Raw genomic sequence first — 26,842 nt, forward strand, 5'->3', positions numbered from 1 at the left:
ATTAAGAAGATACTAGTCATCATATACGAGCATATATTCCCCTCCAACGCAATCTGCAAATAATTTAGCTAAAGGATATTTTGCTTGTGGCTTCACCACTTTAAGATGATCCATTGTGGTGGTTATACATCCTTTGGGATAAACTTAGATATCATTTCTCATCCAATAGCTATCCAAAAACCTAAAAAATTATGCATACGATCTACTTTTATCTCGTTTTTATGGATTTAATAATCGAAATAATTTTACTATGTCTAAGACTTACATCATGTCCAACTTCATATTATCAGCTCTATATAAATATAGCGTTTCCTGAATCCAATCCAATTCACCATCAGCCACCCCCCGTTCAAACGTAGCTTCTTCAAACAAGCTACTCCAACAGGTTTGCATGTAAACAAACCGAGCGCAGCCTCACAATCACTTTCAATTTCGAATATGAATGAGTTGTAAACTTCGAAACAGCTGCGCCTGTTTCATCTGACATTTCGCTTTTGTGGGACGGTCGTGTATAGTTGGTTTTTGTGTACTATTTTTGTGTTTTTGAACAAACGCAGTGCTTTTTTTATCCCATAAACGCAATATCACGAACAGAAGACAATACTCCTTAGTGTTACGACAACAATACAAATAGATATGTGAAGATATTCAAATTATCATCAGTTCGAAGTTAGTGAAGTGAAACCTGTAATCAGAATTCAGGGTCCTATTGAAAATCGGCGATAAAATTCATCGCCCTTGATACAGAGAAATGTACAGAATAAAGATTAATTTTAAGCATGACGAACGATAGAACGTGAAGGACTTCGCAGAAAGCTAAGATTCCTAATCGGTGCTAATGCGACTGAAGAAGTAATGACTAAAGTCAAGTGAGTGCAACGTTTAATGACTTCATCCATATTTCACTTATCACGATCGACGGGAACAACGGAACGTACACGTTCTTATAAATCATAATTCACATTGTACTCCGCCTGCTACCGTGTCGAATGTTGATCGAACCGACGAACATTTCAGCGTCGACAATTAGTTCTAAATTTAGACGGCGTCATGGACCCAAAACAAATTTCGACTCTCGCAAAACTTCTGCGAGATAGCGGCGATAAAATTCTCAGTTCCGAGTTCACTTTCACGGTGTCTGGTGAGTCTACCTCTGTTTATGTTTTCTAATCTAATCAATATAATGATGCTGTGTTGACAATGTTTAATTAGGCCATTTGCTTCGCGCCCTCAACGACTCCTTCACCTTAATTGCTGACCAAAATGAATTATGCTCGCCGATGTCATTCCAAGTGGTCAAGCCAAACAACTCCAAGTCAGGAGTGTTCCGAGACTTGCAGCTCATTCATGATTTTGTGCAAAAAACCTTGGTCTTGTGTGTGACACATTTCCCCGGTGAAGATAACTTCGAGGGAACTATTGATATTGGGAAGTTTCACAGTTTGCGGCGGCTCGAAGTTCAGAAGGTCAACGTGAAGCAAATAATAGGCATTCAGCCGATGCGTGCTCAGCTGCAGCAAATTGTTTGTGTGCGGAGTTTGGAAAACGTCGAAGATGTCATCACGTATTGCGGGGGTGATAGGTCGAATGGGTTCGTTTGGAATGAGCTTAAATACGCCGATTTCAGTTACAACAATTTGCGGGCGGTAGATTCGTCTCTAGAGTTTGCACAGTGGCTGCAGAATTTGAATCTTAGTCACAATCAACTGGTTAGCGTGGATGCGGTCAAATGGTTGCCGAACTTGAAAATGTTGGATTTGAGTTTCAATCGCCTCGTGCATGTCCCCACATTCCACACAGAGGCACCAAGGCGACTGCAAATTCTAATTCTGAGCAACAACTTCATCGAGGATCTGACGGGTCTTTCTCGCTTAGATGCTCTGAACGAACTGGACGTTTCGGACAACTGCCTTCTCGACCACTCGTACTTGCTTCCAGTCAGCACCCTAGTAGCTCTTCGCTACCTAAAATTGAGTGGCAATCCGTTAGCATGTCACCCAAAACACCGTCAAATGACCGCCCGCTATTTAAATAAAAATACAACGAGCACGAAATTCGTTCTAGACTTCGAAACTCTTAGCAAAAGTGAAAAGGCTGTGGTTGGAGCGAATTCTATGCTTTCATCGCGTCTCACACTAACCACCCGTTCCAGTGGCATATCTACACCGAGTCGAGTTTCACAAAATCAAACTCCAGCCTCAAGCGTTGGATCAATTCGCAGTTTTCGTTTCTCAGAATCGACAACCAGTGAAATGACCACATCTGTGACCGAAAGACAAAAGAAGGCAAAAGTACGCACTGTGGAAATCGAGGACGAAAACCCATCAATTCAAGCGGCAACGTACAAGGAGGTTTCTCAACCACAAGTTCCCGAAGGCAATAAGGATCATTTGGAAACAAAGCGGCAAATCGATGAAATGCGCGAGAAATTCGGATCCGGTTGGCTGCAAAATGAAAATGCTCATATGGTGCAAAGTGTGCTGGGGATAAAGGAAAGTGAAGCAGCACCAACGAGTCGCGTCTCGTCACAACAATTTATTGATGATATTCTTGGCAGTATGACTGCCTCCGCTCTTCCAAAGGAAAGTTCAGAATCAGAAAAGGAAATCAAGCGGAGTAGTGCCGCGAATATGTTATCTTCAACTCCGACATCTAATAAATTCGCACAGAAACTGGAATCGAATCCAACTTCACCAATCAAATCAGGAGAATCTCCAGTGGCATCTGAACCGGAGACTGTTTATGAGAGCGTTGCCACGAAAAGTTCAGAAGATCCGAATGAAACGTTTTATAAATCAACACAAGATGACGACGAGGAACCGAATTTAGATCACATTTATGGCATTGGAAACGACGAAGCAGAAAGTAAGTATAAAGATCCTCATTTGTATGAAAATCATATAAAGAAATTGAATCTCTCCTAGTTTCTGAACCTGATGAAAACGAAGTGACGTACATTGTGCATCAATCTGACTACAACGATGAAGTGTTTTTGGCAGTTTCAGACACATACATTAAGGAAAGAGATATTTTAACACGAAGGTGAGTTAGCTAACTAAAGTTTCTAAGGGGTCAGTTATTGTTGCATTGGATCTTTTGCAGGACAAAAACCAAATGGAGTTTGAAAATATTGGAGAGTTGTGAGAGAATTAAAGGGGACACCATTCGTATCAACTTCGATACTGTGAAGAAAGACAAGAAAGAACGCATTTTCACGGTTGAGGAAGGATTGTGTCAGGTGAGTTGTTTTTTATCTTTTAGGTTTATTGCTTTGAAAACAAAAGTTTGTGAAATTCCTGGACAAACATATTCTTGGTTCTGGTCCTGTACTATGGCAAAGTCCGGCAATGCAACGATTAACAAGTAATACTAACACATTACTGCTGATGTAGTTGACGGAGTGATGGATGAGGGAGTGACGTGTTAGCCTTCCAATCTCGATGCTCTGGGTTTGAATTCCAGTGAGCACAGTCGCAATGGACAATGGAGAGGATAAACTCTATCAACAATGCGGATGTCTTATACTCTAAGGAGTGAATAAAAGCGGTAAAATGCTATCATTGTGAACTAAAACCAATTCTATGAGGTGTTGAGTTTTAAAGGAGCGCGGCCACTGGGAACGACACGACAGTTTTCCTAACGCCTACTGGAAACAACACGGCAGATTGGCTAACGTCCACTGGAAACGACAAGCCATGACAAAATATTGCCTAGTGTATTTGCAAGATATGTGTCTCTAGCTGTCTCAGACAACAGACAGAAAAATGTCTGTACATGTTTCAGACATTAGACAGACAAATGGCTGTGTCCGTGTCAAACAAATGTCTGTCTCGAACAAGTGACTGCTTCAGAAAAACTTCTGTGTCAGACAAACATCTGCACTGGTGTCAGCCAAATGTCTGTGCCTGCTTCAGAAATCGGACAGACGAAATGTCTGCGCTAGCAAATGTCTGTTCCAGACAACCTTTTTCCGCATCAGACTAACATTTGTCAAGCAAATATTTGAGCCAAACCCAGACATTTGTCTGAAATAGAAACAGACTGCTTGAAGCAGGCGTTTGTCTGATACAGACATTTGCCTGCCACATACACAGAAATTCGTCTGCCTGATGTCTGAAGCAGGCTCAGACATTTGGCTGTCTGATGTCTGAAGCATACACAGACATTCTTCTGTCTGTTTTCTGAGGCAGTCAGAAGCATTTGCCTACATCAGACATAAGTTAAAAATAGTTTTTTTTAAGAATTGGAGAGTCCTAAGTCCGTATCCACTTGATGCCGGACCGGATCAAATGGAAAACAACTTGCTCCCACTCTTTATGGTCCACGGACATCTCCTTTTTAAAAGAGGAACGAAGACGGCTACGGTTTCGTACCAGGGTAGAAGCAACTCATAAGACGCTGCCTCACCTCTGCCTTGGGAGCAAAAGCGACTCGCAGATGTTATACGCTCCCTTTTATAATTCGCAATACACGACAAGGGTTCAAATTATATTCAACGTAAATCCGCCCACAGTTCGGACCAAAGCTTGGCCGGGGTTAGACACTTTTTTCAAGAATTGGGGGACCATAAAAAGTGGGAGCAAATTGCTCTCCATTTCGTCCCGTCCGGTATCAGGTGGATGCGGACTTAGACCACCCCAATTCTTGAGAAAAAGTTTCTAGCTCCGTGTCGGATTTACGTTGAATATAATTCGCACCCCCGTCGTCTTTTGCGAATTATAAAAGGGAGCATATAACATCTGCGGGCCGCTTCGGTCACGATGCTCCTTTGGGCTTGTACGAAACCCTAGCCGTCTTCGTCCCTCTTTTATTTAATAATAGTGTTTTCAATATGTGTATTCTGCAAATACAATAGGCAATATTCTGTCGTGTCGTTCCCAGTGGGCGTGGTCCCTAACTGATATTGTTTTTATTGTTATGTTGTACATTAACCAAACAATATGGTCAATTCATTTATTATATAATCATACATTACACATGCACGATAAAAAATACAAAAATGCACTTTTTTAATAACAACTAATGCTACACTGAAGTAGCACCTGATCCTTTGCGGTCGACAGTGACCTGCTAATCAACTTCCAGGATCAGGTCATATTGTAAACGGGAATACTTCTTCAGTATAATTTCTACCTTTTAGTTTTAATAGCGGTATTCCTGCCTTTAACCACCCAAGTAATCAGATATTATCAAAGGTTGCTAAATCAAACTTTAAAAGCGTTCAATGAGTTTGGAAACAAACTAAATAATAATAATAATAATCGTTGGCGCAACAATCTATATTGGATCAGGGCCTTGATGTATGTTAGAGCACTTCATTCAAGACCGTAACGGTACACTACAGTACACTGTAGGAGGCAAGGTGGTCAGCATTACGTAACTAAAAAATGCAGAACTTTAATCCAGTTACCATCTTCTCCACAAAATGAGAGAGTTGGAGATTGTAAAAGTAATAAATGTAATGTGAGTATCACGAACTAAGGCGATATGCTAAGGAGATCTGCAGACGAGAACAACAAAAGTTCAATAACAACAAAATTTTAACACTTGACGACAGTTGAAGAAGGACGGTGTACGCACAGTAAAACAGATGACGTTAGGTTTCAAACCGCGAACAACCTTTTGTAGAGATCAGAATGGCAATATCATTAGCGACGCGGCTCAAATAGAAGCAAGATTGGTTCAGTATTTTCAAAATCTCTTGAACCAACGACAACACATTTCTAGCCCTTTGTCATTCCGGATCACCCAAACGGAGAACCAGTGCCCACACCCGCAACATCGTACGAAGTAGAGGCAGTTTTGTTTAAATTAAAATCACATAAAGCTCCGGGAATCGATGGCTTCCCAGCCGAGCTCTTAAAAGAAGGGTGAACAGAGCTCACCAGTCGAATCTACATACTAATCAGCAGAATCTGGATAACCGAACGAATGCCTGACGACTGGAGGAAAAGTATAATTTGTCCAGTGTACAAAAAGAGTGACTCTGCGTTGCAAAAACTACAGGTGCTACAAGGGGCTGAAAAATATAATCGAACGACGGCTGAGAGAGTTTACAGACAACATCATCGAGATATACCAAGGTGGCTCCAGATCCGGACGATCGACAATCGACCAGATATATTCGCAGTTAAACAGGTGTTTGAAAAGTGCTGGGAATATTACATCAATGCGCACCAACTGGTGGGGGTGCTCTTGCTCCCACTATCTTTAACTTGAATGCTTGAATACGTCGTCAGGAAGGTGGCCTCAGTTGAGACCAGAGGTACGTTACTGGTAAAATCCGCGCAGCTGGTACGCAGCTGATGTCGATATTCTTGTCCAATCGATGCTTCGTGCGAAGGAAGTGTTTGAGCAGTTCGAGTCAGCAGCAAATGATGTGGGGCTCAGAGTCTATGAATCCAAACGAAATGCATGACCAAAACATCGATAGACGGTTAGTATGGAGAACATTGTAATGGGTGAGCATAATTTCGAACAGATTGATCAATTCGTCCACCTAGGAGTCCTACTCTCGAAGGAGGGAAACGAAAAAAAATTACTACTGTCCATAAAGCATTTTATGCGGTCCTCCTCATAACGAAATCAAGAAAAGTACACAGACGCAATAAACTACGCATCTGTAAAAGATTCATCTCGTGTTGCTGCATGGATGCAAAACGTTGACCTTGACTATCGGAAAAACAGATTGATATCTTCGAAAGAAAAGTCCTCCCGAAAGATTTTCAGACCCATGAAGGAAGGAGTTGCCTGGCGAATCAGATACAATCATGAATTGTATGAATTATTTGAAAGCTTTTCGTGCCACACTTAACCTGACTAACTTTGTCTTACTTTAAACGACTTCAGAGAAATGGCTGCGGTTGACTCAACAGCAATTTTTCAACTTGCTGGCGATTTCCTCATTTCATCAGCGAGCAACCTCATACTGAAAGCCAATCGAGTTGTGAACCATTGCAACAAATTATAAGATTTGTCAAACACTAAAGGGAAGGATTTAAAAAATTAAGATTTTACATCAACTGCTTTCACGCATCAGTCATAACAAATTCCTTGGCACAACCATAACCAGCTCACTTATTGTTAAACTTCATTTTAACGATATCCTAACAAACGCTTCAGCTTCAATCAACGCACTGCCTACAGTGACCGGTATCAAAAGTGAGTCCCATCACAGAAAAGGGATTAAGCCTTTGGCTCTTTAGGAGTTTAATTAGATATAAGCTAGAATATGCAGCCCGAGTTACATCACGGGCGAAAAGCTCCCCATGCACCGAAGAATGATTCTCACTGCAAAGGAAAACTTTCAAGAGGAATTCTTCGAATGTATTTTGGATAATAAATCATACAGCTTGCTTTAGAGCTTTTGGAAGCATCTTTTATCAGATCAAACCTTATCGACCAGGTCCACCTGAAATCCTAATCACATTGGAACACAGTACTCCCTCAATCCGTCTCGGTCTCAAATTGCTGCAGATTGAAGCCGATGAACTCCGAAATTGAGGCTTCTTCTTAGCACTCATGCAGCACGCTCGGCTCATTATACAGGTAGCGCTGTTATTTTCTCCATGGCAAGGGAATGTTTACTGTTCAACTGATTTAGCGGCCGTCGGTTTACAGGAAATTGAGAGATCGTCTTGCAGCAACTTCAATCTTCATGAAAAGATGACAACTGAAGATGTTAGTTGGGTGTATGAATAGGACCCTAAGACGAAAATTGAAATTTAATTTGAATATTGCAGAAAAATATACAGAAAGAGAGACCAAAAAAAGGACCAGTGCTTCCCTCTTTTTTCAGGACAACGTATCCTGCTTGCTTCTGATCGACGAGTTACTAGTCTAAAACAAGGTACCTGGCTGTCCACATCTGCTTTATTCTGAGGATTTAGCACCATGGGGCCTATGATTCCCATCAATAAAAACCATGGTGAAAGGAAAACGTTTTGAAGCTATTCTAGGGCTTGATTCGCCTTCCATATTGGTCTGGCTGCTGATCGGCTTTACATAGAGTTTAACGTCCACGTCTTCAATTTTCTGGTTACGTTTCCAGAGGACCACAACGAAGGTGACAATATTGAATTGCCAACAAAGTTCATCAAATTCAATTGAAGTGAATTGTCACACATCGCCTTTTACAATTGCAGAAGCGTGTTCCTGAAGGTGTTAAAAGTTTCGTCATGCGCGGTGTCCATCTAAACGGCGTATCACGTTGATTGAAGACCCGTTTGCCACTAAATTCGTCATCAGTTTTTCCACCATGACAATGAGTCCATTTTGTTGTCACAACAGGGAAGAGAGTATCACTACTTGTGTAAGACGATTAATTCGGCCGCTAAGCATTTCTATAATGACCAGCGCTGCATGACACAGTGAACTTTTTCATTGTTTGATTTGATATTTGTTTACTTGTACATATGCCAATGTCCCAGTTAAAAAATTCACGATGCATTGCTTCGAGAGGTACTAAATTTTCAGTGGCGGTATCGACATGGTGTTAATTGTATCATTTGTTTGTGAGGTTTAGTTAAGCTACTTCATGATGAGGATGGCGTTTCCTTTTTCCGTTTGTAAACAGTAAATTGGTCGCTTGTTGAGGGTTCTTTCAGGTTCAATAATTTTTGGAAAACGGTTTTTTCTACAATTTCTATAGTTTTGTTCCATTGCATCTCTGGAATGTCCAGTGAATATTCCAAGAGAAAATTCCAATTTGTTGCTCAGATACATATAATAAAGTGCAGGCAGTATTATTCATTAATTTGAGCCCAGTGGGAAATCACTTGTTGTATTTGCCGTTTTCTATCTGGTGGCAATATTGTTATTGTATTAAAAGGATTGGTCTCTGAATCCATAATACTATATAAAAAATGCAAAATGAGTCCAAATATGTGAACTTTGATCATAATTTGACAAATTTTATGATCCCGGTTCGTAAAAGTTGAGTTGAGTTGACAAAGAGTATTGTCGGAATGTTGCAAATCTGAAAACGGGTCCTGAAAGTAGAGAACGTTCAAATTTTTCGTTGAAGAAGACATTTCCGAGGTAGTTTTGTTTTAAGTCTGCGACCCCGTTACCAAACCACGATTATTTGAAAATATTTTTATTGAAGCTTTCATGCTGTGTATGTTGAAGGAGAAAACATTTCAATTTACTAGATAAATTTTTTATCTCTGCATCATTTATGGACTCGTTAACATGTCCCATTTCTTTCACAGGAACTAGAGAAATACCTTCGTGGAATCCTGTCCAAACGACTTCTTTCCGAAATGAATCAGACTCTGTATAAATGTATAAAATGTTCAATGCAATTTTCACGTGAAAATACTTCTAAAAAATCCAATGCTGGTAAGTATCATTACTCAGAACACTTTTAATGTCAACTTCAATCATATCATTATTTGTTTCATTTCAGATGTCATATGTCCCGAGTGCGGTAGTATATTCGTTGTTGAATTACACGAAAGACCTAGTTCTCTAACAAAAAGTGGTTCTCTTCCAAAATATGAAGAGCTTCCAGTTGTTGTAAGCAATATTACTACCGTGCCTGCACCGCCTCCACCGAATACAACTACGTCATCGTCAGTCGTTGCTACTGCATCAACTTCGGCGGTAGGAATCGCACCTAATTCTACTGCGGGACAACAAAGTGCTGGTGAGAAATATGTAATTGAAGAAAGTGCTTCACATAGCAGTATAGGTAAATTTTCGATTTTCTAAATTTTTCTCCATTTTTTTTGGATTAATTTGGTTGAGTTTGAAATTTGGATTGATTTTATTTTTTTTTATGAGTAAGAAATATTTTTATGAAAGATTGAAAACAAGAGACGTATAATTTCCTTTTTATTTTTTATTGCTTAATATTTTGTGGAAACACTTTAACGTTTTTTGTGTATTACTAGTTTACTTGTATGTGTTGTTGTTTTCTAGTAGAAATAACTTATTATATTTTATAGCACGTGTTAAATGGGTTAAGGCTATAATGTACTTTTTGCTAACACAATAACAGGCTTAGGCTATTAACCTTTAATTCCAATTAAATTCACATAGGAATTTTAGGTATGTTTTAAATGTCACTGATGTTCAAAAATCAACAATGATGTTGTCGATGTTATTGTCAATTAGTAATACAATACAAATTCAACCTTTTTTTCAATGAGTTGACAGAGGAAATTGCTCGTTCAAAATATAATATAAACTATCAGGTTGTCCACAAAGTTTTCGCACAAATCAAAGACAGAATTCAGCAGATAAGTTTATAAAAACCTTTAATTATTTAATCTAATATATAATTGCCTCCATTAGATACGACTTCCCTCCATCTATCGAGCAACTTCAAAATCCCCCCTCTATAAAACTCTTCCCCCTTCCCCTCAAAGTACGTGCGAAGTGCACTTTGGAGGTCAGCTTCAGAAGTCATTTTTTTACCATCCAGAAAATGTTGGAGGGACCTGAACAAATGGTAATCAGAAGGAGCAAGGTCGGGACTATACGCAGGATGACTCAAAACTTCCCAGCCAAGCTCACTCAATTTTCGCTGAGTAGTTAAAGATGTATGCGGCCGGGCGTTATCATGATGAAAGACAATATTTCGCCTGTTGACCAATGCTGGTCGTTTCGAACGTAGCTAGGTGTTTAATCTGTCGAGCTGCTCGCAGTACTTATCGGCGGTAATGGTCTCGTTTGGTCCCAAAAGCTCGTACTGTATGGGGCCACGAACGTCCCACCATATACTGAGCATTCGCTTCTGCTGATGAATAGACGGCTTTGCTACCGATGGACCCGGTTGATCTCGATGAGTGTAGGCTCGTTTCTTCGCTACGTTTTCGTACACAATCCATTTCTCATCGCCAGTTACCAATCGATTCAAAAAAGGGTCGTTTTCGTTCCGTAAAAGGTTAGCGGAGCAAATTCTCACTCTATCGGCCAGATTTCGCTCAGTCAGTTCGTGCGGTACCCACTTTGTGCTCTTCAAAACACATCCAAGACGCGTAATGGCTACTGCTACTCCTGATTTTGATACACCGAGATCCTCTGCAAGCACACGTGTCGAAAGAAAAGGATTCGCTTCCAGTTTGTTGCGCAGGATATCGTCGTCAATCGTATAGGGTCTTCCTGAGCGAGGTTCATCTTCAAGTGTCAGGTCTCCGCTGTAGAATTTTTCGAACCAATCGTAAACTGTCCTGCGCTTTACCTTTCCTTCACCGAATACCTTCGACAAATCTTCAATCGCCTTCGGCACCTTCGTCCCCATTTGAAACTCGTAAAAAAGGCAATGACGAAAATGTACTTTGTCGAATTCCATGTTTATCCTTGAATATCCTTCACAACACTGATCCTTCAAGGATAATTTACCATGCATTTTATAGTTAGGACTCTGACCTTTCCATTGGGATATCACATGTTGTACCTGCTGTTTTGGTTTGTCTGCTAATTGCTTTTTAATTGTCACATTAATATTTGTGCGAAAACTTTGTGGACAACCTGATAATTTGAACTAAATGGATAGCTCCAGTAGTTAGAGCCTTGGGCTATCGTAGCGGAAGGTCGCGGTTTAAATCTTATTGGTGGCAGAGGAATTGGTTATCGTGACTGAATGTCGGCCACCAGTCGACTCAGCTGTGAATAAGTACCTGAGTCAAATCAGGGTTATAATCTCTGGCGAGTGCACTGTAGTGTACCGTTACGGTCTTGAGTGAAGTGCTCTAATACACTTCAAGGCCCTGATCCAATATGAATTGTTGTGCCAACGATTATTATAATTCTATAGTACATCTGAAATAACTTGTACATTAAGTCAGTCGAGGTTAATTCCAATCCAATGAGTAGCAACAGTGGTGGAATGAAATTGAAGCCCAATAACTATAATTTAACGGGGCTACCTTATAGCAACGTTTGAAACACAGATAAAAATGGTTGAAAAAGAAACCGAGATTATTTGTTCAAAAATTTATTGAAGAAATAATTGAAAGCCTATCAAATGAATTTGTTGCACATGGCGTGAGTCATGATGCTTATAAGCTCATTGCTTATCGTTGAAGCATGTTGCGCCGACTGTATGCTCGACGACGATCGAGTTGAAAGGTTTTTGCCATGTATTGTGCAATTAGTCGTGACTCACACATTCTCGTCCGGATTTGCGCTGTGTTAGACAAAGTAGATAATCCTAATCTATTGAAGTTCTTATGAAATTCATTCTTCGTTTTTGTTTTCAACAAACCAACACTTCACATTATATAATAATGCATTTTCTGGAAAAGCCACTTTAGACCGTTTTTCGCAACGGTAAAGGCTTAAAATGAAAAATTGCCTTGGAGGATATTTTTCCGTTTTATTGGCTAAACATAAAAACACTGAATAAGGGGACAGTTGGTCCCCGAAATACGTATTTGTTTAAAGTAGATACTTTTAGCCAATAAAATGGAAAAATATCCTCCAAGGCAATCTTTCATTTTAAGACCTCGGCTAACAAACAACCTCCTAATTTAAACCATGTTTTTTAAGGTTATTTAACGACAATGCAAATACGTGGTGATTTTTTCTCTTTTTTACGCTTGATATGCGATTGCTGGTGCTTCTCAGATTCTGTTACATATTTACTTGCTAAAGCAGCAGGATCTGAAGCATATTCCAGTGAACTAGTACCACTTTCCATTCCTTAGCAAATTGGTTATGTCATTCGTACACTTGAGGATTTCTTTAGTGCTTTCTCTCTTGTATAAGGGAAATTTAACTTCTTCCGTTATTTAGCTAAGTGGGATACTTTTTTCTCAGATCTTTATCTCCTTATTCTTAAGCCGACCTTGCATATACCTTCATCTGCAATGGCGTAACCAACTAATTTGAGCTTCTGGTCTCAGATAAAGCCCTTCTAGATAACTTGGTCCTTCGATTCCAAAACCGCCTTTCAGAGCGCTACTCCGGTTTGGGTGGGCTCGATTTCGTGTTTAAAGTGCATTTGAACTAAGGCAAACAAAGTAAGGAATTGATCCCTAGTGTTCATGCACCCTTAAAGCATGTCAATGTCTGGGATATATAACCAATAAATCCTATTCTGGAGCCTGAAAATTGATTTTATTATAGTACATGATGTAGTGGCCCTAGTATAGAGACCACTGAGACGCCCGCGTAAAAAAACGTACTTCTTAAATACGTCATCCGCAATAGCGGTGAGATAACCTGAAATACAAATCGTCTCTAGCGACTTGCTAAGTAGATTCCAAATCGAGCAATTAAAAATATTGGTGGTATTTAGTATAACAACCTCGCACTCCTCTTGAATTGCATTTTTGTCTATTTGATGGTATTAATAGTTGATCTAACTGGAATACGGGCTCCCAGGCCATCAACAACCGCAAGCAATCTATTGTAACTTACTATGCAACATTTTTTCTCAAATTATCTAAAGGTTCTTGTTCGTCAGGAGGATGCCAATTTCGAGCCGTGTCGATAATACGGAAAGATATTCCTGCAGCCTACAAGCTAGTTTTCATAGCTAGTTTAAGGATATTTTTGGTTGTGTCGTTTAGGCTGGATGCTTTTTTGTTCGTTATTTTGTTGCAAATATCCAGGGGCTCGTTTCAAGAACTGTGGGCATTTCCATAGTGTCTAGAGGACTTCGGGGCAGTCAATAACACTATTTCGCTAGTGGAATGGAGGTTGAAGACCTTTGAATCATCCCATTATAACTGTAAAGTTACTTCCCTGTGGTTTACGTCAAACTTTAGGTGGAATTCGTTGGCGCAATCTCTCGCGTTTTGCTGTAAAGCTAAGTTAAGGTTTCTGCGGGCTTCCCTGTCGGCCGCAATTGAGCCGGACCCCTTTTCGATAAAAATTTAGAGTGCCGTGCCATCGAATTATGAACAGCTGTGAGCTGTGAAATAAAATAATAAACCTTTTTTTTTGAAATTATGCTTTTAATTCTGTGTGGTATACTCTGAACACAAGATTCAGTGCATTGCCTTCTTCACGAATATGTTGTGTTAAAATTTTCTTCGTAAGGTTTTGCCTCTCATAAACCTTTTGTTTTAAAACTCTCCAATCATTTTCAATTGGGTTGATATCAGGAGATTTCGCGACATGGTAGGGTACATTGCCTTGCATAAAGACTGTAGAATTTCCATTTGCTTCCATTTGTTGTTTAAATGGCAGAATACTTTTAAATATTGTTACTGGTATTTGCTGCCTTCTACAAAGTGCAAGGACTCAGGAATTTTGCTCACTACCGCTTGCCAAACCATCACTGAATGAGAGTGTTTAACAGTTATTTGAACGCAAGAAGGGCCGTCGAATGGAAACAAACTAGTCTGTTAATGCCTTCAAAGAGAATTCATCATCAAACAGGAGCTCAAATTAACCGCAGCTACTTTCTGAAATAGCAAATACTTTGAAATTACTTTTCATTCAAGGTCTAACTATTCCCAGTTAGCTGCAGTGAATGTTTGCTACTACTTTGCAAAATACAAATGGATTTATTTCATCATATCATATGGATTTTGGCCTTTTTGTGGGACGATATGTTTTTAGCCCAGTGTCAACCGTGGTTGATGTTGAATGATCTCGAGAGTGGTGTTGCTGATATGTCTGGATGAAGCCTCTTTGGTATGTGCCAATGATATTTTGGGCGTATGGGGGCTATCCGACCTAGCAAGATAGCGGAGAATAGCTTACAGATGGTACTCATCAACGTGATACCTCTGTAACTGCTGCACTGTGTGATATTTCCCTTTCTTGTATAAGACAGATAATGCCTCGTTGCCAATCGTCAGACTTTGATTCGCTTAGTGTAGCTGGTTGCCTCCATATTTCCTATTGTTTATCGGTTCTTAATCAAATACTGTGTGTGGGCTTCTCAGTCGTTCTGAATTGTCGATTTATAGAATAATGAAATTTTTGTTGTTTATAATTAAAAAAGCAAAAACGGCAACAACACACTTCATATGTTACGTTTGATCTATACATTAGTGGCAGATGTAATTCTAGATTGCCCAGGTCGTTAATCGTATCTCTATTACAGAACTTGCTGTCATGATGTTTTTTTTTTGGAATAGGGTAGGTGGATGCGTTTACGCACAGAGTGTTGGACTCCCGCAATAGTACGCTGTCGGCATACCAACTGAACACCTCCCTGTCATCAGAGAACTAACCTGGAATCGTTTGACACATTACTTCGGGCTAGCCCTTCCGCCCTTCCGGTTTTGGAAGTAATCAATCTCACTATGCGCTCAGTTCAACCACGGGTCTAAATTATCGATGAGCCACGCAGTCCATCTGGCCCTTGGCTCATTTTGCCAAGAAAGTTGCCACTCGGTAAGGGTGCGTTGACAACCACCTCTCTTAAGTTCTCGCCTTTATGGCGGTAGATAGCTTTGCGCTGCTTGGCAAGGGGGGCAACGGGGATCACTCCCGCGATCACCACCACAGCCGGTTCGGAGACTGCGCGATAAGCAGACGCCACTCGCAAACCTCTCCGCCTCTACACTTGAGAAAGGCGCTTACGATGCACCTCCTTGTCAAGGGCATCAGCTCATACCTCGACACCTTTTGTGTAATAATATGTTCAAAAAAAATTCAGGCTTGAACAGGAATGAAAAAGAACGGAGAAAATCGTCCGGCACTTGGAATAACGAAATTTCAATCTTCGAATATTCTTAGTAATATTTATTCTCGATCTCGTTGGCTTGGGTTCGACTCTCAGTGGTCGTATTCTCTTGTGTTTGTCTTGCTGCTGTGAGCTTATCACTTGCACAGCATTAAGTGTAATGATAATGAAATTGAAGCATAGTCTCACTATGCGGATGCCCTAGGACTGAACAGGAGATAAACAGTAGTATTTATAAATGTATTTGTACATTTCAAGAATTTGAGCAAATGTAGTTCTTAATATTCTAACTATCTATCAAAGGCAACTATATCTTATGATCCTATGTGAATTTATTGGACGTAGTTGAATAATATATAATTTAGAAATATATATTTACTTGTGGTATTTGTAACAAATGTATATTAATATATGTGTTGAAGAAGATTAACCCAATCTGTGTCGTTGATCTCTAGCACTGCTGATGAGCGGGGCCTGGAAATCTTCCACTAACCATCATATAAGTAGTTAGTCACTAATCAAATAAATGAGAAGAATACAGTCTTAGTGAAGTTAATTATCCCTTTTTTATCTTCCTTCCACTCGCTGTTCCTTGATACCAAATAGGTTCTGCAGGATCTTTAAATGAGTCGTCATCTTGTTCGAAAATCACTCGTTCCGAAAATTCATTCGACTCAAATCGTAGCGTTGCCGGCAGCTCAACCAATGATCGTGATATGGACTTCAACTTCAACAAGAATGGTGAAAGTGATATCGAAATATTAAGTAATCCAAGCCAGAGTAGCATTGAAGTCTTAGACCATGCGTTTTCAAGTCGCAAAACATCGGAAGAGCGTAGAATCTCTAGAGTTCCATCGTTGGAAACAATCGAGGATAATAGCTACACCAGTGCTCCTGGATTGTCGACACTTGTTAGTAAAGAAACATCAACAGATTTCCGTATAGAAATCACTAAAGCTCCAGAAACTAGTGAACATCCTGATGATAATAAGAAAATTTCTCTAGGCCATATTAACTTAACGGAAAGCAGTTCATCTGGGTCCGTTACAGATAGTATATGTACAGCTTATGAACAGGACGATAAGAATTCGACGGCGGTTAATTCACCAGACCGTAGATCGTTGAAAATGAAAAGTACCTCAAATGGAAAGGATTCTAAGAAGGAAGATTCTATTATATCGTCTATGTTTGGTGGTAAGTAGAAAAGCGTTTTAAGCCTGATGAAATAAAAATGATGAACAATATAGGTGACGTAAAGTGGAGTTAGGCTTAGATTTTGGGTCAGCATAACGCTGTCTAGGCTACCCCTTTCATGGTAGCTTACGCGCAATAGCCCCACATGGGTGTTCTTGGCAACTATATAACGACAACAGGCACCATACAAAGCTTCTGTTAATTTTAATATGGGTGTAGGTTACGCTAACGGTTATCTAGATGATTAGGTATTCAGTTTTAAATATCATCATTATTTTTTTACAGTAGCTGAACAAAGGTAGATACTGGTGGTCTAAACCAGACATGATAATTTTTGTATTTCGACCACTTACGACCCTATGTCTATTAAAAACCAAATACAACTAAAAACCATAATTTCTTTTCATTCCAGGCCTATTTCAATCAACAAACATTTTAATGTCACGCTCGCAAAAACAGGATGAAATTACTTGTGATAAATTCAAATTCTCCTATACAGATTTCAGTGATGCTGATCATCGCTTGAAATTACATTTATTTCAAAACGTTTTTGAAGACTCAAATGAAAACTTTAAGTGGTTAGTCAAAGGTAAAATATTCAGTGAAGTCGGTGGTAATGTATTTGAAGGTGTAATGGTTATGTCCACAACTCGATTTTACGTTATGGAGATCTATGGGCCAGAACGCGATGATATTTCAAAATGGTTGAAACGTGTAGCAAGTGTGAAAGTTGATCGTATAGAATCTGTTGAATTGCTGCCATGGAAAATTGGATTATCGTTTACATTGAAAGGATTGACAACTTATTTGATATTATTGCAGGATATTTTACGTACAGATAGTTTGCTGTTATATTTTGCAAGTAAGTATGAGATTAATTTTGCATAAAGTTTCTAGCACTTATTGATTGATTAATTGACTAAGACGGTTTTTATATTTTCTATATGGGGTACAATCGAGAATATTATTTTCGTTTTTATTAATTTCCGTAGTAAGTATTAATTAGGTAGAGATGAATAAGCCCTAGGTGACGTCCATTTGGTTGAAGGTGGCAATGATTGCAGGCGTGTTTCGTATTTCACAGTTTCACCCAGCAACATTGAGACTTAATTGGTAGATGTTGCTATCAATAGATCAACTGCAAGAACCAGACAGTATACGATGTAACTACGAATCATATTGGAAGGGATTAGCTGATTTTGTATTTTTCAAAATTCAAAGTGTATTCCCACTCGAACTGGTTTTAAACTCGCATCCACTTGATGAGAAACGAAGCCGACTAGAAATAAAAAAAATTAAATTGCAAAGCGAACGTTTCCATTCCCTTTTAAACTTCACAGCCTCTGTAAACTTCCTGCCATCTAGAATTGAACCCTTTTTAAGAGAGCAATCGGGACTTCGTTATTGGTACCTCATTATATTATTGCTTTGTCTACTTATTTCGATAATGTTTGTAATTATCCATATTTTGTGCACCTGAGGTCGTTGATCACCACAGTTTCTGTTTCTAAGTTTATTGTCTAGCGGTATTGAGAAATGAGAGCTGATGAATATGGTGATTATACCCTAGGCTAACCTAATACGATCGGTATTTCATGAGTCTTCCATAAGTCAATCAATAGACTTATGAACTGACGTATGCAGTATAAATAAGACGGCAAAAACCATTTTTTGTTGGATGTATTTAAAGATTTGAACCATTCTGAAGCCATGCTTCGTTTAACAACTGTATTATACTCAACTTATCTTCGTAATAATAATAATCGTTAGCGCAACAATCCAAATGGATCAGGACCTTCAAGTTTGTTAGATCACTTCATTAAAGACCGTAACGGTACACTACAGTACATTGTAGGAGGCAATGTGGTCAGCATTGCGCTCGCCCGAGACTATTACCCTGATTCGACTCAGGTATAGCTGAGTCGACTGGTATCCGATGTCAAATCACGATAAAAATCTCACTACCACCAGTGAGATTTGAATCGCGACCTTCCGTACAACAGCCACATTTAAAAATTTAAGTTTTCATCAGTCCATCATTGCCATAAAAATACCCTAGACGATCAGTTTGTCATTTTGTCATTATCACTGATGAAATACTGATCGACGTTAAATGTTATTACCGTGTGAAAATGCTGGCCACACTAATTCTCTGATCTGCAAACTGTTGGCACTTGCCGCTGGGGCGAATTTAGCTCGACACCACGATCGACTGCCGATTTCTGGGGGCCGACGATGCCAGAGATGCCAGGAGTTCCTGAAGACGAAGTTGGTGTTATTTTTGCAACTCTGCACTTTCTCCAAGAGAACGCACTCTTTAAAGTCGCCCACGCTTGTGCTCATCCGCACGTGTTGAATGCTGGAAGGCTTGACATTGAGATCTTTTTAGCGTTTCATTGCACTTATCAATTGTGATATCGTCAACTCGGTTCTTGATTATCTTGCAGTGGTTGGACATATTAACAGTGCAGTTTCTTCTTCTGGACAACCACTATCATGATCAAGCTCTTTAAATCATTAGACTGTGTCCAAGCCGATCATTTTGAAAGCACCGAGCAAACGAACAATATAACAATGATACTTTTCTCGACTAAACAGCTCCTAAAAATCAAAATTTTTACTTAATATTTTAAATACACAATCAATCATTATCAAATCAAGAAAAAATACAAAAATTACATACTTGGACCACATCTGCTACCATTTTCATTTATCACACGGTTTACTCCCATCTCCACTTACTGCACAATCTTACAATGAACAACGCATTCCACATCTACTACCAGTAGTTGCTGCAGGTCTGCTGCGAAAGATCTCATCGAATACTTTGAGCGCTAGTTTGTATTCAATGATACATTTTTGTACGCAATTAACGATCAAGGCTCTCCATAGAGGTGGTCTATCTAGTGCTTCGCTGTGATCATCGACATTGAGCGGACAATTCACGATATTGGGATGTGTCGCAGTATCTGTCGACTGCTATGGGAAGAGTAATTTCTTCTCAGGCTCCTTGCCAAAACCCCTGCCAAGTTCAGCGTAGTTTAGTTAGATCGGTATTGTAGACGAAGTGGGAAAATATAGCCACCGATAGCCAAATCCGTCCCTTTATTGCAATGAAGAAAAGATAAATAAGATTCCACTTGTTGAAATGAAATGAGATGTCATTAAATAAAAGCCAAAGAAAAGGAATATAAGAATGGAATGGACGAATATTTGCGCCATGTGAGTTGGGCTTAAGAATACACTCAAAGTCTTCCTTGTTTGTTGTAAGGTGCGATTGAAAGGGATAGAAATTTGTGGACTAGCAGCCTCGACTCTTTAGTAGTGCATTTGAAATGCCTATGTACAGGTGGAGCTGTAACGTATTCAAGATGCCTCCCATAAGAAAACACAAACCCTTTCATACCTAAAGCCTTCAGCTTCCGATTTCCTGGCTTGTTTAATAGTTGCTTATAATGAACATAAGCCCATAGAAACATTAGTCAAATTTTGCCTAGATTTTCGGCGAGCGAGCCGATTTCTCATTTGTAAAAGGTTTTAATATCAAATACAGTTAAGTAAGGTATAAGTAGTATCAGTGAGAGAATGCCTTGTGAATAATTTCAACCCTTCGATAACGTCGATTTTTACATCGAAATCGAGCAAACCCGTGGATGTAATCATGCTTTCGAAGATACAGAATTGGAGGTATTACTTGATCAGCAAAAACAATTGATACGATCATAGAGGGTAATTCAACAAGTCATTCATCGTCTCTAAACTATGAGAATGATTCAGAAGATAAGAAATTGCTTGCAGTACGAATTTAAGCCGAGAGATGTTAACGGCATTTGTTTGCCTGTGATATAGCTGATAGCTAGACGGAAGACGGTAGTTATTTCTGAATAGCATTATGAGTGAAAATGAAAAACGGGTTCATTCTTAGTGCAAAAAATCATGGAGAGTTCCCGTACATGTTTCCACTGTTACACTTAGCCCGGATATTTACGTCTCTAGGTGCATGTTTTATTCTTAGTTGTGTAGTCTTTGCCACATTCGGTACTGCGATTAGTATGTTTAGTTCGAATTTCTGGGCCTAAATGGGCCTGAGTCTAAATAAAAATCTAACATATCAAATCATCCTTGTTTCCGTCGACTTCGTTTTCATTGACTCGATCACCACCTCACCCGCTAATGCGCTAATAAGTGAAGCAATTTCATGGCACAGTTTCACCTTTGGTTGATGCCATTGATCCGGTCTAAATAAATCGTTCAGTTCTCATCTGGTTACTGTCATTGACGTTGATAGTGACTGTTTCATTAAGGTCGGTTGTTCAAAATTCTGTTCCATTTAGATTCAGTCGTAGACCGTGCCGTATGACGCGATTATTCCACTTTTGAACAAGTTGCTCGAGATCAGTTTTGTTGTGGTACGCTAGGAAAACATAATCTGCATAGAGCAGTGTGTAGGGCTAGGAAAACATAATCTGCATAGAGCAGTGTGTACGGCGTTGGAAGTTCGATGTCACCTGTGACATTGTCCATGACAAGAACGAGGAGGAGTGGCGAGAAGGTCCCTCTTTGATTAATACGGGCAAATATATGAAGCGGTATTTTTAATACCTGCCACACTTAAAACTTCACCCTTGGGATCGCACTAGAGGAATTTAGCCCTTCCCTAGTTGTTACCACAAAGCATACCAGACGAGCCTTCTCCATGAGTATTACGCAGTGTACATTAGGGTAAAAGTTCCGCAGTTCTCGACAAACCCATCCTGGTTCACAGTTATTTGATCAATGTTGCAAATACGGTTGTCAAGAATGTATTTGAAAATCTTCAATTTCCAAAGCTCAGCTGCGATATCTTAAAGTCCTCTTGTTTTCCTCGATTTCATTCGTTTGATTTCTCCCTAGATTTCAGTGGCGCCCACAGGTATAATAGGCCGGTAAACAAAGTATCATTTTCATCGTTGACGCAACAGAAGTGTTCGATATGATGTGCGTGTTGATGCCAGTTCTTGACAATTATATAGTTGATTCTACGTGTTTTCGGCGTTCTTAACGGCAATTACGTAAGTGAAATCAATTCTTCTGGTAGGAAACAAGTTTGCTGTCAGTAGAAGTGAGGAAATGGGAACGATTGCGATTACTATCCCCACTATGAAGTGTAGGAAGATAAGACAAGCATTTAATAAATCGTATTCTGAAAATTACAAGTAGTAAGTGTCGACAAATCGACAATACGCTCAGCACACTCATTAGTGTTCCAAATCCTTTCCTCCATGACAGCTGCTGCCGTCCGGCTTTTTAAGCAAATGACCATTAAGATCACCCGGAATGACGATATAGTCATCGGCGGGGACATTACAGATGCCAAGAAAAAATGAAACGTACAATTAACTGAGGTAATAGTGAGCTTCATCAGTCGGTCATCAAATCGCTCGACTTCTTTAACGGCGTCCCAGTAACCATCAGACATGAAATGAAAGCTTGCCTTGGAAGATATTTTTCCTTTTTATTGGCTAAAAGTATCTAATTTAAACAAATACGTATTTTTGGGGAACTAACTGTTCGCCCATTTGTTTTTTTATAGTTGTTCTTGTGATTATAATATTTTAATTAGGCTTCTATTCTTCTCCTAGTCCCTCCTAAAAGTTTCACCAATTAGAAAAATTATTATTATATATATCCCTGTTTAGCCTTTTTCGGGGTAAATTTTTGAGATGTTGAGACTCTCGTAGGAATCTAGTCTCCTAACGTCGTTCACCTCCTTCTAGGTATTGACGTTGTCCAACGACATATGATGTCCCTACTCTATTATATGTCTGGCAACCGCGGGTCTTATGTGTGGGTTATTCTTATTTTTAGCGGATTCGGCCTCCTTCAAGTGTTCTAGCACCCTGGTGTGGACTAGTCGTTTTGTTTGCCCTACGTAAATCTTGTCGCAGTCTGGGCAGGAGATCTTATAAATGCCGCTTTTTTCCGTACACTCGTTTTTGTCCTTGACTGATTGTAATTGGGTCCTAAGCAGGTATCGTCTGCTGGTCCAGGTGACCCGGAATCCACGTTTGTGTAGCCGCCTTTTGATGTTATGCGTCTGACCCGAATAGGTTAATGTTATCCATTGCCTAGGTTCCGTGTTCAGCTCCTGGAAGAGTATTTCTTTTTGATAGGATTTTCGATGAGGTTTCTGTTTTATCCGTTTTTCTTGGCTGTTTCCAGGATGTAATTCATTTCTTTATTTTTTCTCTCCCCATTGAGCGGTGTTGTGACCATCCTGTGAAGTTGTAAGCCTCTATCTTATGGTGGAAATCGTGGTTCGAGGTGTATGTGATGGTTCGTTGTGTCTAGGTCGGTTTCCTATAGATGTCGAATTCAAAATCCCCTCTTTCCCAAATTATTTTTAAGTCTAGGAACGGTATCTCCCCTTCCTTTTCAATCTCCATGATGAAATCGATGTTCTTGTGTGTCCGGTTGAGTTTCTCGAGGATTCTTCCTGCTTCTTCCCTTTTGATAATTGCTAATACATCATCCACGTATCTGATCCAGAATCTCGGGAGTGCCCCAGCTTCCTCGAGTTCATCCTCCAGGTTCTCCATAAAAACCTCGCATAGCAGGGGTAAGAGGGGGTTGCCCATTCCTGCCCCGGAGGTTGTTTTATAAATTTATTCCTGAATGTGAAATAGGATTCAATCATGCACGTGAAGACCTGTTTCTTATACAATTTAAACGTATTCTTCCATTCGGATGAGTTTTCGTGTGTCGTGATCAATTCCTCGAACAAATGTAGAGCTTCCTTTATCGGTACGCTTGGGAACAGTGCTTTTACGTCGAAGGATACTAATATTTCATCATTTTGTATCCCCCCGGCATCATTGAGTCTGACAATGACTTCTCTGCTGTTTCCCACTGCTCCTTTTCCTATTTTGAGGCCTAATCTTTTGACTTCTTCCAAGAGACACTTTGCAATATTTTGGGTCGGTGAATTCGTTGCTGTCGGACATGGCAACGACGACACTATATTGAGTGTGAGAGGTTAAAGCAGTAAGCAGTAAGTTATGTAAATAACATGCTGAAGTTCTCGAACGCTGCGAAATGCTTATTAAATTTAGGAAACAATGAGAAAAATTGGAACATCACCCAAATATTCTTGCTAGAAAATTGCTATATAACCCTCATTGACACGACATAATTAATCTAACCTTTATATCGTATCTTAGAATGCTGTGCTTTATTGGAAACAAAAATTTCAAACAGAGAGGAATTTATATTTTTTACTGCTCTTAAACATCCCTGAAATATGCTTGAGCAAACTGAAATTTGAATCAACAACATCAAACCGCACTGGTCAAACGGGAAGAATAAAGATAGGAGAATACAACTTTGAGACCGTTAAAAATTTCTCCTATCTAGGGTCGAAAATCACAACCGATAATAGCTACGATGATACGGTTGTTGTCAGCCAACAGAGCCTATTTTAGCTTACAAAAACTGTTTTGCTCGAAACGTCTCACCATAGGGTCAAAGCTCTTACTATACAAGACAATGATCTTGCCAGTCCTCATGCATTCCTCTGAGATGTGGGTTCTTAGCAAGAAGAATTGCGAACTCTTGGCCGCGTTCGAGAGAAGAATCCTCCGAAGAATTTTTGGCCCCCTACATGAGGATGGACGATTCCGTAGCCTACATAATGACGAAATCTATGAACGATACCATAACCGTCAGGTTGTGGATAAAATCCGTCTCAATAGGTTACGGTGGACAGATCATTTAATCCCTATGGATGAGAATGATCTAGTCCGGAAAGTCTATAAGGGCAATATCTATGGTAGAAAAAGAAGACGAGGCAGACCCTGCCTAAGATGGGGCGATGGCGTAGGTCAGGACACCAGACAGGTTTTAGGGATATCGAATTGGTGGACCACGGCGCAAAACCGGGATGTCTGGAGTTCTTTATTCAGGCAGGCCTAGACCTGATGATGATGAAACTGAAATTCGAGCTATAAAGGGCAGTAAAGAGAAACCCACCCACTTTTGATACGACTTTACGATAGAAATAATCATCGCATTTGGATTGTGTTTCATTTTATCTTCTGCGGTACACAGTTCACTTTATAACTTTGAATTTTGAAGATAGCTTTTGCTTTTCTTCACTTTTGCTATTCATTCAGGCTGAACTTTATGAAACTTAGTTTGCTTCTGACTCAAATTCACTATGCTTCACATTTTGGTCGACACAGTTGAACTTTCATCACTAAATATATAACTATTTCTTACTTGCACGCCGCAGATCATAACAGGACGTTTGCTTCTATCTTTTCCTAAACACACTTTCTACTTAGAGGATATAAATATTTCAGACGTTGGCTATTTGCTTGCTTTAATGCACGCTGCTCCCCACGATACTGCAAAAATATTCGACCCTTAGTGCACCAATATGTTAACTACATAATGAGTCTCATATTGGATAGTCACAAATTATGTGCATGGACTAATTGTAACTGATATGGTTTCCCCCGTTTGTAATGCAACAATCACGATTTTTACATTAACCATTCCATTCATGCAAATCATTATTTACTTATCGCTTGGCCTATTATGTTGATGCAAAAATTGCTCAATAGCGTCATGTTTAGGCACAGTGAGTGTTGAAATATATGCAATTATGGAATAGTATTGGTTCTATCTCGCTAAATTCAAGCATTTTATTTTTATGAAACATTTCCCGATTCTGACGTAACAACTTTGCTGAAATGAAAGTGAGTTGAGTCCTTTCACTATTTATTACATTTATGATAAATATTTCAGCCCAATCAGTACTTTATAACTAATTGCTTCCAATAAACCAGTATTGAAAAGTTCATTTGATTTTCTTTCCAGACAACCCACTACCCGACGACTGCACATTAGGATATCAAATCTCGCAGAAAATACTCAAGAAAATCGCCTATTTCACAAATGAAGAACAATTGAGAATGGTCTCAATACTCAACAGATGCGAGATATCATCAGATGCCATACAGAAAACTCTGTCACCAACCGGATTTTTTGCAAGTGACACCCATTTATATTTAACCACAACGAATTTTTCGTGGCTTTTTAATAATTCAAATGATAATCTAGAATTAGGACATGTACAATTAATGAGTAATTTAATTGAAGTTGACCGTCCGGAAAAGAATGTTTTCTCAATGAATTTTCTCGATGAGGATCAAGATAAATATGAATTGTGGAAATGTAGTTTTGAAACGGAGGATAATGCCGAGAGTTGTTTGAACGCGATTGGTCAATCGTGGGAGAAACTTTTCGGTGTGCCTTTAACTAGTAATTGAATTGATAATTGTTAAGAAAAGTATATTGTGGTATCTATTATAGGATAAAGTAGATGTTTTTATATATTTAGATGTTGTGACGTTATCTATGTATCGAGTTTCAATATGTTTTCTAAATTGAATGTATTTTTTTAATTTTTACTTTCTTTTAGTTTAAAATAATATGTAAATATTGTAGTTTACTATGATTAAGAAAAGACCATTGCATTGTGGTAATCTATAATGGACAAAGTTTTCCGTTGATTCTTTTGGTGCTTAAATATTCGGTTCTAATTAGTGTGATTTTTTGAGTAGTATTTATCTCTCAAGCAGCAATCAAATATATTAGACGCATAACCTTGTGCTATCATTCTTTTATTGCTTTGTTTAATTGAATTGACAATTCTTCCTTAAAACCGCGACATTCCCTGTGTTATGAACTTACATCCAATAGTAGAGGCCCTGAAAAAAAATTTGTTCATTATTACCCAATACCGGTAGAAAACTTGGAGTGTTTGGCTGATTTGCTATCTAGGTTTGACCAGAGGAATCGCTGCCTACCATTAGAAATATTTAATATAGTAAATGTTAATTTTTTGGCTTGGTTCTTGTAGAGAGCCTTTTCGACTCAAACAATTTTAAATATTTGAAGTATGTCCTATTTTTCCACTTTGACGTCCTAGACGTTGGTCTCTGGCCTCCCTAAATATTAGTTTCCACTCTCTTCTTTCGACCGCCTCCTCCAATTTCAAAAACCGAGCAG

General features: G+C 39.2%; 1 protein-coding gene across 4 annotated transcripts; it reads left to right on the forward strand.

Annotated features, from left to right (window-relative positions):
• The first annotated feature begins 462 nt into the window (after positions 1 to 462).
• Positions 463 to 26,457, forward strand: LOC119650885 (serine/threonine-protein kinase 11-interacting protein). 4 transcript variants are annotated; one of them, XM_038054058.1, is made up of 10 exons: positions 463 to 1,141; positions 1,213 to 2,865; positions 2,925 to 3,042; positions 3,103 to 3,238; positions 9,213 to 9,342; positions 9,410 to 9,694; positions 16,051 to 16,101; positions 16,202 to 16,789; positions 17,202 to 17,651; positions 25,649 to 26,457. In XM_038054058.1, exons 1-10 carry the CDS (start codon positions 1,051 to 1,053, stop codon positions 26,098 to 26,100), a joined length of 3,954 nt encoding a protein of 1,317 aa, XP_037909986.1. In that variant the 5' UTR covers positions 463 to 1,050; the 3' UTR covers positions 26,101 to 26,457. The 4 variants fall into 4 exon arrangements, with proteins under 4 accessions (XP_037909986.1, XP_037909987.1, XP_037909988.1 ...); XM_038054059.1 differs by having other exon boundaries at positions 9,410 to 9,649; XM_038054060.1 differs by lacking the exon at positions 16,051 to 16,101.
• The last annotated feature ends 385 nt before the right edge of the window (positions 26,458 to 26,842 follow it).

This window comes from Hermetia illucens, chromosome 3 (assembly GCF_905115235.1).
Source record: "Hermetia illucens chromosome 3, iHerIll2.2.curated.20191125, whole genome shotgun sequence".
NCBI lineage: Eukaryota > Metazoa > Arthropoda > Insecta > Diptera > Stratiomyidae > Hermetia > Hermetia illucens.

Excerpts from the sequence above, each read along its gene's own strand:
- LOC119650885 (XM_038054058.1), top strand. The coding sequence starts at position 1,051 with ATGGACCCAAAACAAATTTCGACTCTCGCAAAACTTCTGCGAGATAGC. Across the intron at positions 2,866-2,924 it reads TGGAAACGACGAAGCAGAAA|TTTCTGAACCTGATGAAAAC; the intron begins GTAAGTATAAAG and ends AATCTCTCCTAG. Across the intron at positions 16,790-17,201 it reads TATATCGTCTATGTTTGGTG|GCCTATTTCAATCAACAAAC; the intron begins GTAAGTAGAAAA and ends TTTTCATTCCAG.